Source organism: Carcharodon carcharias, chromosome 4 (genome assembly GCF_017639515.1).
Source record: "Carcharodon carcharias isolate sCarCar2 chromosome 4, sCarCar2.pri, whole genome shotgun sequence".
Lineage (NCBI taxonomy): Eukaryota > Metazoa > Chordata > Chondrichthyes > Lamniformes > Lamnidae > Carcharodon > Carcharodon carcharias.
This window is the reverse complement of record NC_054470.1, coordinates 188,859,657-188,879,032: the sequence shown is the minus strand read 5'-3', so window position 1 is coordinate 188,879,032 and position 19,376 is coordinate 188,859,657. Positions and strand designations below refer to the sequence as shown.

Below are 19,376 nucleotides of genomic sequence, written 5' to 3'. Positions count from 1 at the left end.
TCATGACTCCTCAGATACTGAAGCAGTCCATGTCCAAATGCAGCAAGACCTGGACAATATCCAGGCTTGGGCTGACAACTGGCAAGTAACATTCATACCACACAAATGGCAGGTAACTAACATCTCTAACAAGAGAGAATCTAACCATCACCCCATGACATTGAATGGCATTACCATCACTGAATCGTCCACAATCAACATCCTTAAAGTTACCGTTAACCAGAAACTGAACCGGACTAGCCATATAAATACTGTGGCTGCAAGAGCAGGTCAGAGACTAGGAGTCCTGAGGTGAATAACTTACCACCTGACTCACCAAAGCCTGTCCACCATCTACAAGGCACAAATCAGGAGTGTGATGGAGTACTCTCCACTTGCCTGGATGAGTGCAGCTCCCACAACACTCAAGAAGCTTGACACCACCCAGGACAAAGCAGCCAGCTTGACTGGCACCCCATTCACAAATATTCACTCTCTCCACCACTGACGCACAGTAGCAGCAGTGTGTACCATTTACAAGATGCGCTGCAGGAATTCACCAAAGCTCCTTGGGCAGCACTTTCCAAACCCACGACCACTACCATCTTGAAGGACAAGGGCAGCAGACACACGACAATACCATCACCTGGAAGTTCCTCTCCAAGCCACTCGCCATCCTGACTTGGAAATATATCGCCGTTCCTTCACTGTCGCTGGGTTAAAATCCTGGAACTCCCTCCCTAACAGCACTGTGGGTGTACCTACAACATATGGACGGCAGTGATTTAAGAAGGCAGCTCACCACCTCCTCAAGGGCAATTAGCGATGGGTAATAAATGCTGGCCTAGCCAGTGATGCCTACATCCTATGAACGAATAAAGAGAGAAATTTTCCCTAAGATCTGCCTTGCAGTGAGGATTTTAAATTGTTGATTGCTTGACCCAGCTGGAGAAAATTAATTTTTCCTGTCCTCCCTATCAAAACCCTTCATAACTTCAAAAATCCCCCATTAAACCATTTATTTTTCTCATTTTCTGCCACATGGAGTTGCCCCAGTATCTGAAGCCTCTCCTCAGCACCAGGCTTTCCATTCTGTGGTACCAGAGAATTGGGAGGCAGGAGGAGAGCTATACAGCACATCTTTACTTCCTCTCATTATACTCAGTGGGAGAATAAATATCTTCAAATTTTTATCCAAAAGATAAAATAGTAATTGCAGAAATGATATTTTAAATACAAACATTCTAAACTGCAGAAATGTCAAACAGTGTTTAACTGACTTGATGGAACACATGTGCTGTAAGCAACGTTCCCTCGGGCTGTGCAGCAACCTGCGCTCAAGTCAGCCCCTTAACTTACTGCAGATGTGTGGCTGTGCAAATAAAATTAAAGGGCCCGAGCACTGAAACAAACCTGTGCGCTGCAAAAAAAGAAATTAGATGATATGTTGGTTGTAATAACGTTAACTTAAGAGCCAGGTTTAATCGTGATCAGATTTTTTTATTCTTTCATGGGATGTGGGTGTTGCTGGTTAGGCTAACATTTATTGCTCATCTCTAACTGCCCTTGAGAAGGTGGTGGTGAGCTGCCTTCTTGAACTGCTGCAGTCCATGTGGTGTAGCTACACCCCCAGTGCTGTTTGGGAGGGAGTTCCAGGATTTTGTCCCAGCGACAGTGAAGGAATGGCAGTGTATTTCCAAGACAGGATGTTGAGTGGCTTGGAGGGGAGCTTACAGGCGGTGGTGTTCCATGTATCTGCTGTCCTTGTCCTTCTAGCTAGTAATGGTCGTGGGTCTGGAAGGTGTTGTCTAAGTTGGCTTGTTGAGTTTCTGCAGTGCATCTTGTAGATGGTACACACTGCTGCCACTGTGCATCGGTGGTGGAGAGAGCGATTGTTTGTGGATGGGATACCAATTAAGTAGGTTGCTTTGTCCTGGATGGTGTCAAGCTTCTTGAGTGTTGTTGGAGTTACACTCATCCAGGCAAGTGGAGAGTATTCCATTTTGCTCCTGACTTGCGCCTTGTAGATGGTGGAGAGGCTTTGGAGAGTCAGGACTGTCGAGTGGGTGTTGTGGTAACCTTGCTGGATTGTTTATGTAAATTTGAAATCTGTTTTGGACTGTTGCCTTAAAGGGGGGGGGGGTGTAGTTGGGAGTCAGGTTAATTAGGAATTTTGAGATTTGTTATAATATCAAATAATAGTAATCTTATGTGTTGAAACTCTTTTCTTAATAAATGTTTTAATTTTTTTAAATCTGGAAAGGTGTCAGTGGACTCATTACTTCTGAATTTAGTGTACAAACTTTCTCATAATTGCAAGGCTGTTGTGATAGCGTGGCCAAGTTTCCCTTGTGGATTTGGTCTGCCTGACGCACATCACGTGCCACATTGTAACACGGATTAGTGTGTTGCTTTTCTAGAGAGCTGCCATGGACACAATGGGTCAATTGGCGGCCTCCTCTGATGTAACCATTCTATGATTCTATTTTTATTAAAGCCTGCGGAAGTCTTCACCACGGTTCCTGCACTACTGGCTAATGAGCCTTGAATGAAACAAAAGACCGTGTATAAATATGAAAGAAAGAAATATAAATGAGAGAGATTGCATAACCTTAGATGATCAATATTGTGCCCTTGTTTTTAGTTCATTATGCTGTTTGCTCAATGCTCTAGTCATCTTTATGGTTTTATGGTGTTTAATAGTGAAATCTTTGAACTCCAGTTATTGAAGACGCTTTTTGGAACAAACCTAGCATCGCAGTATGACGGCTCATCCTCTAACCCCAGCAAATCACAAGGGAAGGTGCAGCGCCTGGGTTCCTCCAATCTAAGGCCAGGACTATATCACTACTGCTTCATGGCCCCATATACCCACTTCACCCAGGCACTAGCTGATGCCAGTCTAAGGAACATGGTCCAAGCGGAACCTGAGCAGGACACATCTGGGTGAGGCATCATATTGATTATTTTTTCTCAGAAAAGTTATGCTAAACTTATATAGAAGGTTATGATAAAAATAAAATACTGCAGATGCTGGAAATCTGAAACAAAAACAAAAATAGCTAGAAAAACTCAGCAGGTCTGACAGCATCTGCAGAGAGGAAGACAGTTAACGTTTTGAGTCCATATGATTCTTCATCAGAACTAAGGAAAAATAGAAAATAGGTGAAATATAAGCTTGTTGAGGGGGGTGGGACAGGTAGAGCTGGATAGAGGGCCAGTGATAGGTGGAGGCAAAGAAGAGATTGCCAATGATATCATAGACAAAAGGACAAATGGGTGTTGACAGTGGTGATATTAGCTGAGGAATGTGCTAATGGTGACATTAAGGGTAGAAAGCAGGATGAGCAAGTGACAGATGGCCCTAGTGGGGGTGGGGTGGGGGAAGGGATCAAAATAAGCTGAAAGTTGGAGATAAAACAATGGATGGAAATAAATTTAAAAATAATAGAAATAGGTGAGAAAAGAAAAATTGATTGAAAAAATATTTTTAAAATGATCAATTATTGGAAAAAGGGGGATCTGAAAGGGGGTGGGGATGGAGAAGAGAGTTTATGATCTGAGTTCAGCAACTTGGTCTTCATCGCAAGGGGATTTGAGTACAGAATTAAAGATGTCTTGCTGCAATTGTATAGAGCCTTGGTGAGACCGCACCTGAAATATTGTGTACGGTTTTGGTTGTCTCCTCTAAAGAAGAAGATACTTGCCATTGAGGGAGTGTACCAAAGGTTCACCAGACTAATTCCTGGAATGGCACGATTGTCTTATGAGGAGAGCTTGAGGAAACTTGGTCTGTATTCTCTAGAGTTTTGAAGAATGAGATGTGATCTCATTGAAAGATACAGAATTCTTACAGGGTTTGTCAGGGTGGATGTAGATCAGATGTTTCCTTTGGCTGATAAGTCTAGAACCAGGGGATAATCTCAGAGGAGAGAGGCTGCTGGTGTTAAAGTGGGAGGGGAAAGGCCTTTTGATTGGCCACATCATATAAAAAGGATCCCAAGGTAAAATTTAATAATTATTTGAGGCCACATAGCAATGTTGTACCAAAGTGCATCATTTTAGTTCTAACATTCTAGCCTGTTGGTTCAGACATAATCTCAGAATAAGGGGTAGGACATTTAAAACTGAGGAGGAATTTCTGCACTCAGAGGGTGGTGAACCTTTGGAATGCTCTGCCCCAGAGGGCTGTGTAAGCTCAATCATTGAGCACGTTTAAGGCAGAAATTGATAGATTTCTGGAGAATAAAGACATCAAAGATTATGGGGATAGTGTGGGAAAGTGACGTTGATGTAGATGATCAGCCATGACCTAATTGAATATTGGAGCAGGCTCAAGGGGCTGAATGGCCTACTCTTCTTCCTAAGAGACAGCTACCAGAAGGACAGTCACCAAGAAATCCAATAAGGAATTCAGAAGAAACTCTTTACATGAAAAATTGTGAGAATGTGGAACTTGTGACCAAAGGGAGTGGTTGAAGCAAATAGCATGGATTCATTTTAGAGGAAACTTGGCAAGCATATGGGGTGGGGGGGTGGGTATGGTTACATTGGTAGATTTAGATGAAAAAAGATGGAGGAAGGCTGGAGTGGAGCATAAAATCTGTGATAAACACCATCATGGACAGTTTGGGTTGAATGAATGACCCGTTTCGATGCTGGATATTCTGTGTAATCCCATGTAGTAGCTTAGTGGTGAACTGAAGTCTAAAGCAATTTCCAATTTGCGTCTTTTACTTTAAAAAAAAAATCATACTGTTGTGCAAAGTAGAGGGTTAATGTCCCATACTATGTTTGCTTTTTTGAAATTTTAGGTGGTTTGATGTGCTGCAAAAAGTTTCATCACAGCTGAAGGTCAGTCTGACGAATGTAGCCAGGCATCGAGCTGATAAGGTATTTCCTGTTTCACCCAACTGTTGAAGGCTTTTGTTGAAGAATGTTTACATTAAATGGATGAGCTGTGATGTTATGCTTATAAGAGTGCTTAATAATTGTGCTTTTAGAAAGAAATTAAAACCCAATTATGGTTTTAAGAAATGTAAAGCTAGGAATGGAGGAAGAAGAATCTTGGCGTTAAAGCAGGAGATGGGGAGAGGCTGCTGGCATTAAAGCAGGAGATGGGGAGAGGCTGCTGGCGTTAAAGCAGGAGATGGGGAGAGGCTGCTGGCGTTAAAGCAGGAGATGGGGAGAGGCTGCTGGCGTTAAAGCAGGAGATGGGGAGAGGCTGCTGGCGTTAAAGCAGGAGATGGGGAGAGGCTGCTGGCGTTAAAGCAGGAGATGGGGAGAGGCTGCTGGCGTTAAAGCAGGAGATGGGGAGAGGCTGCTGGCGTTAAAGCAGGAGATGGGGAGAGGCTGCTGGCGTTAAAGCAGGAGATGGGGAGAGGCTGCTGGCGTTAAAGCAGGAGATGGGGAGAGGCTGCTGGCGTTAAAGCAGGAGATGGGGAGAGGCTGCTGGCGTTAAAGCAGGAGATGGGGAGAGGCTGCTGGCGTTAAAGCAGGAGATGGGGAGAGGCTGCTGGCGTTAAAGCAGGAGATGGGGAGAGGCTGCTGGCGTTAAAGCAGGAGATGGGGAGAGGCTGCTGGCGTTAAAGCAGGAGATGGGGAGAGGCTGCTGGCGTTAAAGCAGGAGATGGGGAGAGGCTGCTGGCGTTAAAGCAGGAGATGGGGAGAGGCTGCTGGCGTTAAAGCAGGAGATGGGGAGAGGCTGCTGGCGTTAAAGCAGGAGATGGGGAGAGGCTGCTGGCGTTAAAGCAGGAGATGGGGAGAGGCTGCTGGCGTTAAAGCAGGAGATGGGGAGAGGCTGCTGGCGTTAAAGCAGGAGATGGGGAGAGGCTGCTGGCATTAAAGCAGGAGATGGGGAGAGGCTGCTGGCGTTAAAGCAGGAGATGGGGAGAGGCTGCCCGGAAGGGGGAGAGGCTGCTGGCGTTAAAGCGGAAGGGGGAGAGGCTGCTGGCGTTAAAGCAGGAGATGGGGAGAGGCTGCTGGCGTTAAAGCAGGAGATGGGGAGAGGCTGCTGGCGTTAAAGCGGAAGGGGGAGAGGCTGCTGGCGTTAAAGCGGAAGGGGGAGAGGCTGCTGGCGTTAAAGCGGAAGGGGGAGAGGCTGCTGCTGTTAAAGCGGGAGATGGGGAGAGGCTGCTGCTGTTAAAGCGGGAGATGGGGAGAGGCTGCTGCTGTTAAAGCGGGAGATGGGGAGAGGCTGCTGCTGTTAAAGCGGGAGATGGGGAGAGGCTGCTGGCGTTAAAGCGGGAGATGGGGAGAGGCTGCTGGCGTTAAAGCGGGAGATGGGGAGAGGCTGCTGGCGTTAAAGCGGGAGATGGGGAGAGGCTGCTGGCGTTAAAGCGGGAGATGGGGAGAGGCTGCTGGCGTTAAAGCGGGAGATGGGGAGAGGCTGCTGGCGTTAAAGCGGGAGATGGGGAGAGGCTGCTGGCGTTAAAGCGGGAGATGGGGAGAGGCTGCTGGCGTTAAAGCGGGAGATGGGGAGAGGCTGCTGGCGTTAAAGCGGGAGATGGGGAGAGGCTGCTGGCGTTAAAGCGGGAGATGGGGAGAGGCTGCTGGCGTTAAAGCGGGAGATGGGGAGAGGCTGCTGGCGTTAAAGCGGGAGATGGGGAGAGGCTGCTGGCGTTAAAGCGGGAGATGGGGAGAGGCTGCTGGCGTTAAAGCGGGAGATGGGGAGAGACTGCTGCTGTTAAAGCGGGAGATGGGGAGAGGCTGCTGCTGTTAAAGCAGGAGTTGGGGAGAGGCTGCTGCTGTTAAAGCAGGAGATGGGGAGAGGCTGCTGCTATTAAAGCGGGAGATGGGGAGAGGCTGCTGCTGTTAAAGCGGGAGATGGGGAGAGGCTGCTCTATTAAAGCGGGAGATGGGGAGAGGCTGCTCTATTAAAGCAGGAGATGGGGAGAGGCTGCTGCTGTTAAAGCAGGAGATGGGGAGAGGCTGCTGCTATTAAAGCAGGAGATGGGGAGAGGCTGCTGCTATTAAAGCAGGAGATGGGGAGAGGCTGCTGCTGTTAAAGCAGGAGATGGGGAGAGGCTGCTGCTATTAAAGCAGGAGATGGGGAGAGGCTGCTGCTATTAAAGCAGGAGATGGGGAGAGGCTGCTGACGTTAAAGCGGAAGGGGGAGAGGCTGCTGCTATTAAAGCAGGAGATGGGGAGGGGCTGCTGGCATTAAAGCAGGAGATGGGGAGAGGCTGCTGCTGGTGTTAAAGCAGGAGATGGGGAGAGGCTGCTGCTGTTAAAGCAGGAGATGGGGAGAGGCTGCTGCTATTAAAGCAGGAGATGGGGAGAGGCTGCTGCTATTAAAGCAGGAGATGGGGAGAGGCTGCTGCTGTTAAAGCGGGAGATGGGGAGAGGCTGCTCTATTAAAGCGGGAGATGGGGAGAGGCTGCTGCTGTTAAAGCAGGAGATGGGGAGAGGCTGCTGCTGTTAAAGCAGGAGATGGGGAGAGGCTGCTGCTATTAAAGCAGGAGATGGGGAGAGGCTGCTGACGTTAAAGCGGAAGGGGGAGAGGCTGCTGCTATTAAAGCAGGAGATGGGGAGGGGCTGCTGGTGTTAAAGCAGGAGATGGGGAGAGGCTGCTGCTGGTGTTAAAGCAGGAGATGGGGAGAGGCTGCTGCTGGCGTTAAAGCAGGAGATGGGGAGAGGCTGCTGGCGTTAAAGCAGGAGATGGGGAGAGGCTGCTGCTGGTGTTAAAGCAGGAGATGGGGAGAGGCTGCTGGCGTTAAAACGGGAGATGGGGAGAGGCTGTTGCTGGTGTTAAAGCAGGAGATGGGGAGAGGCTGCTGGTGTTAAAGCAGGAGATGGGGAGAGGCTGCTGGCGTTAAAACGGGAGATGGGGAGAGGCTGCTGCTGGTGTTAAAGCGGGAGATGGGGAGAGGCTGCTGGTGTTAAAGCAGGAGATGGGGAGAGGCTGCTGTTGGCGTTAAAGCGGGAGATGGGGAGAGGCTGCTGGCGTTAAAGCGGGAGATGGGGAGAGGCTGCTGCTGGCGTTAAAGCGGGAGATGGGGAGAGGCTGCTGCTGGCGTTAAAGCGGGAGATGGGGAGAGGCTGCTGCTGGCGTTAAAGCGGGAGATGGGGAGAGGCTGCTGCTGTTAAAGCAGGAGATGGGGAGAGGCTGCTGCTGGCGTTAAAGCAGGAGATGGGGAGAGGCTGCTGCTGGCGTTAAAGCAGGAGATGGGGAGAGGCTGCTGCTGGCATTAAAGCGGGAGATGGGGAGAGGCTGCTGCTGGCGTTAAAGCGGGAGATGAGGAGAGGCTGCTGCTGGCGTTAAAGTGGGAGATGAGGAGAGGCTGCTGGCGTTAAAACGGGAGATGGGGAGAGGCTGCTGGTGTTAAATTCATTCGATGGCCACTTATAAAAAGGATCCCAGGGTAAAATTTAATAATTACTTGAGATCACGTAGCAATGTTGTACCAAAGTGCACCATTTTAGTTCTAACATTCTAGCCTTTTGGCTCCGCATGGTTTGTCGAACTCTTTCTTCAGGTCTTGTAGGGTGTGTGTTTGAATTCGGTTGGACCTGGAGGATCCATGGCACTAGTTGAAGAAGAACAAGCAGTTTTGATGGCATGGCCAACATTTCTGGCTCTGACAGCAACACGAAATGTGCTGGCCTCTTGCTGTTTGTTGAATGTGGGATATGCTGTGTTATGCCCATACCAACAGCCAACATGCTTGTGTGATGTACCTTGGGACGTTCCAACATGGTTAATGTGTACCTTTCTGCATTGTAGAATGCAATACACAACTACATCCGACTCTTTGAGCCTCTGGTCATCAAGGCCTTGAAGCAATACACCACCACCACTTCAGTCCATCTGCAGAGACAAGTGCTTGACTTGTTGGCTCAGCTTGTACAGCTCAGGGTGAACTACTGCCTACTTGATTCAGATCAGGTTAGTGCTTGCTTTGGGCTAGGAAAATTTTCAGTGGAAAGCTACGTTGGCATTGGGGGGGGCAGGGGGTGGTGGTTAAAGATAGCTGAAATATAAAGAAAGTTCATTTAAAGCTATCCTGTTTTGTTTATAAATATGCCAATATTTGCCACCTCAAAGCCAGGGAGGGCAGCAATTCAGAATTTTAAGATCTGCAGAATATCGTCCCATAACAACTCAAAACTTGAAATGTATTTTTTTTTTAAATGATGAGCTTCTTTTCCCCTTGCCCTCCTATGTCACAGACCTTCTTTTAGTTCAAGAACAAAGGCACATAAATGGAATTGTGGTAAAGATCAGCTGCAGCCTAATTTAATGACTTAAGAGGCTGAATGGCCTATTCCCATTATGTTCCATTGAGACTGGGGAGATACCCAGTTACTAAGATCTTTTGTCAGTTCTGCTTTTGATCTATCCAGTAAATGATTTGGAGATGCTAACCCTTCTAATCTCCCTTGTTCACTGTGAGAAGCCACACTCTGGGTACAGTTCCAAGGACTCTGTGCATCTCATCCAAGTGTCTGGTCTTGTTTGTGAGTCCAGGTAACAGGTGTCTGCAAGCTATTTTCATGGGGGCAGGTGAAGTGGAAAGAATTGCCACTGAGGCCAATTGCATCATTCACGCATGCAAATTAGAAAAGTGGGGGAGTGGGCAAGGTGCGTGGTGAAAAGATAGTGAGCAGATACTTTGCCTGCCTTGCTGCCCCCTTTATCCTTTCTAACTCAGGGTGCTGACACTACTTATGTAAACCACATATAGCCACCCTAAGATTAGTCCTTGCAACACATGTTTAACCCAATTTATTTATTCGTATGGTTGGGGGAGCAGTTATAATTTGATGTCAAGGTTAGCACCCCATTCAGACAGCTTCAGCTGATGCAGTGTGAGTGGTTGTGATGCCATCAGGAATGGATCTCTTGGGGCAGAAGTTCACAATGTGGGTGATAGTCTGACCTGGATGGCTGCGGTCACAATTTGAGCTGTTCCTCGTGTGGAACAAGTGGCCACGTCTTTCCTGGCCTGCCCTCAAGCGGTTGAGGGTTGTCCAGATTTTCAGTGGAAGGCTGAAACCTGGGACTTCACCATTCGGGTCAGTTACCAGATCATGGGTGATGTTTGCAGTCAACCAGGAGGTGCACCATGGTGAGGCGGGGTTGTCATCAGTTTGTAGGGTGTAAAGTGTGTCAGGGGCTACAGGATTTGAGAGGGTGCATGGATTTTTTGTTTGAGGTCCCAGTGAGCCATTTGGATATGCACCTATTGTTTTTTTTTTTCCAATCTTCACAATCTAAATCCAAGTTGTTGCAGCAAAAGAGGGAAATATGATGGTAGAAAGGTTAGGCCCAGGTTGTAGGAACTTCACCTGTAGCCTTCATTTCTGAAATTTCCTTCAAGAAAAAATGCGGATGAATGTTCTTGTGCTGTAATGTGTCCTGTTAAATACTTGCAGGAAGCGATGTCACAGAATCACAGAGCGCAGAAGAGGCCCTTCAGCCCATCGAGTCTGCACTGACATGTGAGAAACACCTGACCTACCTGCCTAACCCCATTTACCAGCACTTGGCCCAAAGCCTTGAATGTTATGACGTGCCAAGAGCTCATCCAGGCACTTTTAAAGGATGTGAGGCAACCCGCCTCCACCACCCTCCCAGGCAGTGCATTCCACCGTCACCAACCTCTGGGTAAAAATGGTTTTCCTCACATCCCCCCTAAACCTCCTGCCCCTCACCTTGAACTTATGTCCCCTTATGACTGACCCTTTAACTAAGGGGAACAGCTGCTCCCTATCCACTCTGTCCATGCCCTTCATAATCTTGTACACCTCCATCAGGTCGTCCCTCAGTCTTCTCTTCTCCAACAAAAACAAACCAAGTTTTTTTTTGTGTTGAAGGCAATACACTCATTTCTCTCAATGAAATGATAGTCCATGCTGAGATCATTCTGCCTGGCTGCCTTCTGTGCCATTTTATGGGACCCAGATGGGGAAAAGAGATTGTATAGGTAGCATATGAGTAGAATTTGGCTTCTTTGATGTTCCAAATCTAGGGTCTATAAAAATAAGATACTAATAAATCCAATAAAGAATTCAGAAGAATGTTCTTTACCCAGAGAGTGGTTAGAACATAACACTCACTACATTAGCCAGAGTTCTGAAGGTGAACAGCGCGGCGGTGGTGAAGAGTGTGGTTGTAGGCAAAAGCAGTGATAGAAGCAGATCATCAAAAGATGTCACAGACTGCAGAACAAAAGAACACATAGGTGTTGAAGTTGGTGATATTATCTAAACGAATATGCTAATTAAGAATGGATGGTAGGGCACTCAAGGTATAGCTCTAGTGGGGGTGGGGAGAGCATAAAAGATTTAAAAATATTTAAAAATAATGGAAATAGGAGGGAAAAAGAAAAATCTATATAATTTATTGGAAAAAAACAAAAGGAAGGAGGAAGAAACAGAAGGGGGGTGGGGATGGGGGAGGGAGCTCAAGACCTAAAGTTGTTGAATTCAATATTCAGTCCGGAAGGCTGTAAAGTGCCTAGTCGGAAGATGAGGTGTTCCTCCAGTTTGCGTTGGGCTTCACTGGAACAATGCAGCAAGCCAAGGACAGACATGTGGGCAAGAGAGCAGGGTGAAGTGTTGAAATGGCAAGCGACAGGGAGGTTTGGGTCATTCTTGCGGACAGACCGCAGGTATAGGGTAGTTGGATCTAATGTCTAGTTGAGATACTGTTAAATTTTATGCCATTATATGATAAAGTTGGGTTTCTTTTCACCTGTAGGTATTCATTGGGTTTGTTCTGAAGCAGTTTGAATACATCGAGGTGGGCCAGTTTAGGTGAGTGCCAATAATAGCCAATGTTAATTTAGTACTTGCTGATGTGGTCCATCTGAACCCTCATATCTGTTCTCAAATTTACTTTTCCCAAATTCCCTTTTATGTCTTCTGGTCTTGCTGTGTTTCTGTCCTTTTGAGTAATTATTGGCCCTGGTTTACAGCTTATTGTTATCTGTTGCAATTTTTTTAGGGAATCAGAGGCCATCATTCCAAACATATTTTTCTTCCTGGTATTGCTGTCGTATGAGCGCTATCACTCCAAGCCAATCATTGGAATTCCCAAAATTATCCAACTGTGTGATGGGATCATGGCCAGCGGTCGGAAAGCTGTTACACACGGTAATGACTCTCCCTGCAGTGCGTTCTGGTCCCATTTTTTTTTAATGTTTTCTTATTGTGTTACAAAACTGCTGTAAACTCTTCAGTCACAAGTGTTGATAACAAAGTCAGAATGGCAGAATATTTTCTGTTGTGTTGGGAAAGTCTAATAAGCAATTCCTTATTTAGTGTTGAATTCACTTTCAAAGCCACTTGACGGAAAAAAAACCTAACATCTTTACTTTGATCTCCCAGTAAAATTAAATTAAGTTCACATTTTGACACTGTTATCAACAAAACTGATGAAGTTTTTTTTTAAAGAAGCTTTAAATATTTAGTTCAAAACTCAAGTATGAGAGATCAGGAAAGAATGAACAGGCTGGGTCTCTTTTCTCTTGAAGGCTGAGGTGTGACCTCATGGAGGTCTTTAGAATAATGGAAGGTTTTGATAGAGAAGACACAGAGTGTTTCCGCTTGTGAGGAGGAGCAAAACCAAAGGCCATCAATATAAGATAGTCACCAAGAAATCCAGTAGGGAATTCAGAAGAACCTTTTACCCAGAGAGTGGTGAGAATGTGGAACTCGTAAGCTAAAGAAGCATATGAGGGACAAGGGACCAGACATATATGCTGTTGGAGGTAGATGTTGAAGGATGGGAAGAGGCTGGGGTGGAGCATAAATGCTGGCATGGACTGGTTGGGCTAAATGGCCTATTTCTATGCCTTATATTCCATGTCATTATACAATAGATTCAAAACTTATTAAGAAATCCAGGACGCATTCACAACCATTTCTCCGAGAGGGATTGTGGCTTGGGAGGGAGTTCTTCTTAGTGTAGAGTTGGCTCCAAAATTACTTATGTGGTGGAGGATTGAAAGTGGGTTGGCTCAGGATAGTGCTTCAGAGCACTGTTGATGACCAACCAGCCAGGCTAATTAATGTGGCTTGGAACGATAGACTGCTCCCTGGGGCTGGAATTCTTCCTCCTCAGCCATATGTAACCCCAGAAAACAGTGAGTGGGGTTTAACTTCCTGGAGTGGTGGCAGGAAGCTCCTTTGCAAGGTTTTAGTCTTGTAACTCAAGCTGTCCTCTGTATGAGTGAGATTCATAGCGAGTTTGTAGCGTAGCTTTGTGACACCAGCTGAGCTTGATACTAACTATAGTGGTCAGAGCCATCAAACTGCAGCCTGTGCATGTTTTCAACTTCTGACTTGCTCTTAGGCCATTTTATTTGTAACTGGGATGGTCTCAAGGTTACTTAGATATCTACTGGTAAGGCTGATGTGCGCAAGTTGTAAATCACAGCTGGCTCTGACCTTCTTTTGAGTACAATACGTTGGAGTCTGCACCAGAAGTGCTGAATGCGACCTGATCAATGGGGATTATGGTCTCTCAAAATTAGAAGTCAAATTTCCTCTGGTTCTGTCAAAGCATGAGAACATTGTGGAAAATACTTTTTATAATGTACGTTGTACTTTTTTAAGCTTAGAGCTGTTGCATTACGTAATGCTGATTTAATCAACAGCTGTCACATGGCCCACCTCCTTGTGAAACCTTTACCAATGTCATCTTTGGCTCAGTGGACAGCTCTCTAGGGGCTTGATCATATGATCTTTGGTGCTATACTTGAGAGAGTGTTGTACTGTCAGAGGTACCATCTTTCAGATGGGATGATAATCTAAGGACCCCTACTTCCCCCTCAGGTGGGTGTAAAAGGTATTTCAATGAAGAACAGGGCAGTTCTCCCTGGTGTCCTGGTCAATATTTATCACTTAACCAATGTTACTTAACAAATAGATTACTTAGTCACTTTTATCTTGCTGCGTCCAAATTGGCTGCTACGTTTCCCACACTGACTTCAAAAGTACTTCAGCGGATGTAAGGAATTTTGGGACATCCTGAGATGGTGGAAGGTGCTGTTGTTATGGCCGGATATTACAAAATTGCATCACTTCCTTATGAAGACCTGGCCAGTAAAACTGCCGGTTTATATGCACTTGAGTTTTCCATATCCCTACCTGTCCTGCAATAGGAATTTCATATGCTATCCGTAAAATTGTTTTATGATGTTTGGGTGGTTCCACTACCTGATGATCAAGCGTCTGCTCCTCATCTGCAGGTCTGTGAGGATGTCTCCACTTCCTCATTAAAATTCCATTTTTATTATAATATTCAGGAACCTCTTTAGCCTCAGCTTCAGTTTGAGCTGATTCTGCCGTCTGTCTTAATTCTGAATCAGCTTGCTGAGCCTCAACAAGGCAAGATTTGTTATCTCTTTTGGATTATCTGAGTCTTTAAAGAAAGTTTCAGCCAGCCAAATATCTGACTGTAGTATCACTTTGACCTTCGATGATGGACTTTGCTTAGCCGTTGCTCGGGTCATCACACACAGATGAAAAAATTCCTGGAGCCTTTTCCTGTAACTGCTCCGTCTCTTTAACCTTACTTGATCTTTCTGTAATTATGGGAGAAGCTACCACTTTCGCTTTGGCTAAATCATTTCCCAGGAGTATATCAACTCCGTCTACAGTTAATTTCTGAACAGCCCCTGCCGTCACTGTCCCACACAATAGGTCACACTCCAAGTGCACCGGGTACAAAGGTACAGGTATATACTCCCCTCCAACACCATTGACTAAAACTTTGGCTTTTAACAAGCTCTTTGGTGGGAAAGTTATGCCTTTCCCAGCACAAGTTTTTTGGTGGCTCCTGTATCTCTTAAGATGATTATAGGTTTAGCTGTCTTATTTGAGGGATAAGGGGTTACTTGTTTTCTTGACAAAAACTCTTTGTAACTCTCATGTATCTCATTCACCTCCCCTGAACTTACAGCAGTATTCACACTCAGTTTCACAGCTGCAGTTAGTGCTGCAACTTGATCTGTTTACATTCAGTCAGGGTTCCTTTTCCTGAATCACCCTTGCGCACCCCAATAATTCCCATTGGATTTCCCACGCAGCTTCCAGCGCTCTGCATGAACATGTTGTTACAATGGAAACACTTAGGCCTCCGAATATCACTTCCACCCTCAGCACTTTCCTTTCTGGCCTGAGGAGGAGCTTCCAGGGAATTCCCAGCTGTTCTTTCTCTTCCCTGGCTATTTGCCTTTCTTTCACCATCCCATCTTCTATATTTCTGCCAGTCTCATTGTTGTAACCCTCTGGTCTTCAACATGGGTTCTAATTACTGGAGGAGGTGAATTGTTCAATTCTTCCAGGAGAATTATTTCTCTTAAGAGCTCCATACGTTGTCTCTACCTTTATTGCCCGTATCCAACGCTCAAAATTACTCTGCTTTATCCTCTCAAACTCAATATAGGTCTGTCCAGGCTGTTTCCTTATATTCCAAAATTTCTGCCTGTGTGCCTCAGGGACTGACTCATATGCACTCAGAATAGCCATTTTTACTGTATCATAATCCACAGAAACCCCTTCTGAAAGTGAAGCGTAAACCTCATGCACTCTAACCACCTACCTACTCTGTAAGAGCAATGTCCAGATTTCTTTTGGCCAATTCATTTGCTTAGCCACTTTTTCAAATGAAACAGAGTTTCCTCAAACTTTGGGAGGGCTTGTACAAACTTAAACATCTCTCCACTGGGCTTTAGGTTGGAGGTTTTTTCATCATCAGAACTTCCCCTATATCAGGCCTCATTTTTAAAGCCGAGCCTTTTAAGCCGATATTCCTTTCTTGTTACATTTCTCTTTGCTCTATTGCTAACTTCTCTTTCTGGAGGTTAAGTTCTCTTGTCCTTATCTCACTCCCTTCCTCGCCCCTGCCTTTCTGTTTGCTCCCTTTGAAATGTTCTCTCTCTTTCCTTTTCTTTTCCTTTTGACTCTAACCTTCTCAATTCCAATTCTCTTTCTCGTTCGTTTTCTTTCGCCTCCAATTCAAGTTTTTTCATTTGCAACTGAATCTCAGCTAATTCCATTGACTCACCCCCTAGAGAACATGGTCTGTCTTGTATCCCTTCCAAGTTCAAATGTCATGCTATTACCTCAACTATGTCAGCTTTCCTACCCCTAGGGATAATTCTAGCTCCAATTTATCTGCCAATTCCGTTAGCTGAGTCTTGGTTACTTCTTGTAAGTCAGTTTAGGTTACATTTTCCATTCGTAGAAAAGTCTTTGCAACTTCCAATACTATTTTAGTTTACCAATGTATAAGAAACCCGGTCTCCGTCCTTTTGTCCCTTACCAATTATTATTTCATGTCCAATCACCTGCTACATTTCAAATGCCGCGAGAGCCCCCAATTTATGTTACGAATGAGATGGGAGGGGTGTGCAAATTATCAAGACCCACCACTCGCAGGCCGGAACACTGACTTCAGTGTTTAATTTTCTCACTCAAATGGCCAATTGCGTACCTATGCTTCTAGTACCCAGAAGAAAAGAGACTCTGACAGGGCTTCTTTCAAAAAACCCAGAACAATTAATTTACTTTAAAGCAAAACTTCTTTAATAAGTTGCAAGTACTGGCTAATGCAAATTGTAATCAGGAAGCATAACTATCTACCTCTTCTTAAAGAATTCTCCCAGTGCACGCACATACAGATACAGATGCACACACATACACAGACAGACACACACAGACAAAGGACAAACAGAGTCCCTCTGCAGAGATGGACTTTGGAGGATGGGTGTTATAAAATAAAGGATAAAGACCACAGGGTCTGGACGCTGTTGACCATGAGTTCCCTCGTGTGAAGACGGGCAGCTGGTACCAGTGGGTAAAAACAAAAAACTGCGGATGCTGGAAATCCAAATCAAAAACAAAATTACCTGGAAAAACTCAGGTCTGGCAGCATCGGCGGAGAAGAACAAAGTTGACGTTTCGAGTCCTCATGACCCTTCAGCAGAACTAAGTAAAAATAGGAGAGGCGTGAAATATAAGCTTACAGTTAATGCCAAATCCTTCTATTTTGTAAAAGAAAAATTTCAGCCTTGAGAGATATGGTTCTAACACTGTATTGATGCTAACTTTCTGTAGATGCTGGTGGACTTGCTCTCAATTTTCAGAATTTCCATTTTTGCTCAATTTCAGACTGTTTGCTTAAAAATCTTTAGGAACATAAGAAATAGGATCAGGAGTAGACCATGCTGTCCATCAAGCCTGTTCCGCCATTCAATACGATCGTGGCTGACCTTTGGCTTTAAGTTCAGTTTCCCACCCGCTCCCCATATTCCTTGATTCCCTGAGATAGCAAAAATTTTCAACAATGGAGAATCCATTGCCCTCTGGGGTAGGAACTTCCAAAGATTCACAACCCTTTGAGTGAAGAAATTTCTCCTCATCTCCATTCCAAATAATCGGCCTCTTATCCTGAGGCTGTGCCCCCATGTTCTAGGTTCTCCAGACATGGAAAATATACAGCTGTCTATCCTGTCAAGCCCCTTCTGATTTTTGTATGTTTCAATGAGGTTACCTCTCATTCTCCTAAACTCCAGAGAATACGGACTTAATTTGCTTAGCCTTTCATTATTGGACAACCCTCTCAATCAAGGGACCAGTTGAGTGAGCCTTTTCTTTGTTGAAGAGCCTATGTTTATTTTTTTAACCTTTTTTACGATTCCAGTGGACAAATTTTCCTTTTGTACTTTGCAATAGCAATCCCGGCGTTACAGCCTATAGTTCATGATCTGTTTGTTCTGCGAGGGACCAATAAAGCTGATGCTGGCAAGGAGCTGGACACACAGAAGGAAGTAGTGGTTTCCATGTTGCTGAGACTCATCCAATACCACCAGGTACATCCAACTTATTTTTCCTAAAATCAATGCTACAACCCCCTCCACCACTCCCCCCCACCTTCCCCCTTCCCATTCCCCCACCCTTTGCAGTGCTTTGGACTGTAATCTATGGATTGAGCCAAGATTATGTGGTGTCATTGAAAGCTGGATGAAACCAAAGTGCACAATGGTGTTGTATGCCATCCCCCAGGGCGTTGAACGGGTGACACAGAAATAGGAGTCAGTTCAACCCCTCCAACCTGTTCTGCCATTCAGATTTTCTTTATTTATTCATTCATGGGCTGTGAGCATCACTTGCAAGACCGGCACTTATTGCCCATCCCCTTGAGAAAGTGGTGGTGAACCACTGCCTTAGTGCGTTAGGTAAAGGTACTCCCACAACAGTTCCAGGATTTTGTCCCTGCGATATTGAAGGAACTACGATATGGTTCCACGTCAGGATGGTGTGTGAATTAGAGGGGAACTTGGTGTTGGGGTTTCTATTCACTGCTGCCCCTGTCCTTCTGGGTGGTAAAGGTCGTGGGTTCGGAAGGCGCCATTGAAGAAGCCTTGACGAGTTGCTGCATTGCACCTTGTAGATGGTACACACTGCAGCTACTGTGTGTTAATATTGGAGAGAGTGAATGTTTACATTGATGGATGTTGCTGATCATGTGGCTGCTTTGTCCTGGATGGTGTTGAGTTCCTGAGTATTGTTAGACCTGCACTCATCCAGGCCAATGGAGAGTATTCCATCACACTCCTAACTTGTGCCTAGTAGTTGTTGGAAAGGCTGAGGAGAAGTCGGAAGTTGATGAATTTTATATATTAACTCTATGTACCTTTGTTGGTTCTGCAAACCTTAATACCTTTATCTAACAAAAATCTAGCAAACCCAATTTTGAAATTTTCAGTTGACTCCCCAGCCTCGACAGCATTTAGGGGGAACAGAGTTCCAGATTTCCACTACCCTTCGTATGAAGCAATGCTTCCTGATATTGCCCCTGAATGGCCTGACTCTAATTTTCAGGTTATGTGTTTTCTCCCCCCCCACCCCTGCGCTTATTCTGGATTACCCAACCAGAGGGAATAATTTTTCTCTCTCGACTCAATCAAATCCTGTAATCATTTTGAACACCTTAATTACATCACCCCTAATCTATATGCAAGTGAATACAGTCTGAACCCATTTTTTACAACTGAGCCGTTTAACCCCAGTGTCATTGTGGTGAATGCACTGCACCCCTTCCAAAGCTAATATATCCTTCCTGAAGTATGTGGCCCAGAACTGACCTAGTTTGATATTGTTTCTGCATCTGTTAACAAGCCATAAAAAGGAATAAAAAGTGTTTTTTTTAACCTGGGGTTTTGGAAGTTAAATGAAAAATGCTCCGTGGTCTATCTTTTGACAAAATGATAATTACCCACTCCTTTCAGTCACCAACAGTGACTCTTTGTATTGAACCTTACGCTGATTACAGCTGACCAAGCAATAAAGCAATTTTCCTCTTGGAACTGAATGCCTGGTCAGAAAAGTACAGTGACAGCCCCACACACAATTTGATTTACTATACAAGCTATATGCAATAT

The 19,376-nt window shown here is 45.3% G+C and overlaps 1 protein-coding gene across 5 annotated transcripts in view; it reads left to right on the top strand.

The window, feature by feature from the left end:
- htt (huntingtin) overlaps positions 1-19,376 on the top strand; it is a 232,343-nt gene that overhangs the window by 136,376 nt on the left and 76,591 nt on the right. For 4 of the 5 annotated variants that reach the window (XR_005942751.1, XM_041185572.1, XM_041185570.1 and 1 more), the window contains 6 exons: positions 2,702-2,925; positions 4,794-4,872; positions 8,705-8,866; positions 11,684-11,739; positions 11,930-12,078; positions 17,668-17,804. Coding sequence is in view for 4 of the 5 variants with exons in the window: in XM_041185572.1 (XP_041041506.1) it covers positions 2,702-2,925; positions 4,794-4,872; positions 8,705-8,866; positions 11,684-11,739; positions 11,930-12,078; positions 17,668-17,804 (807 nt within the window). In the remaining variant the exon portion in view is untranslated. The remainder of the gene's footprint in view (positions 1-2,701; positions 2,926-4,793; positions 4,873-8,704; positions 8,867-11,683; positions 11,740-11,929; positions 12,079-17,667; positions 17,805-19,376) is intronic. The other variant, XM_041185571.1, reaches the window with a different exon arrangement.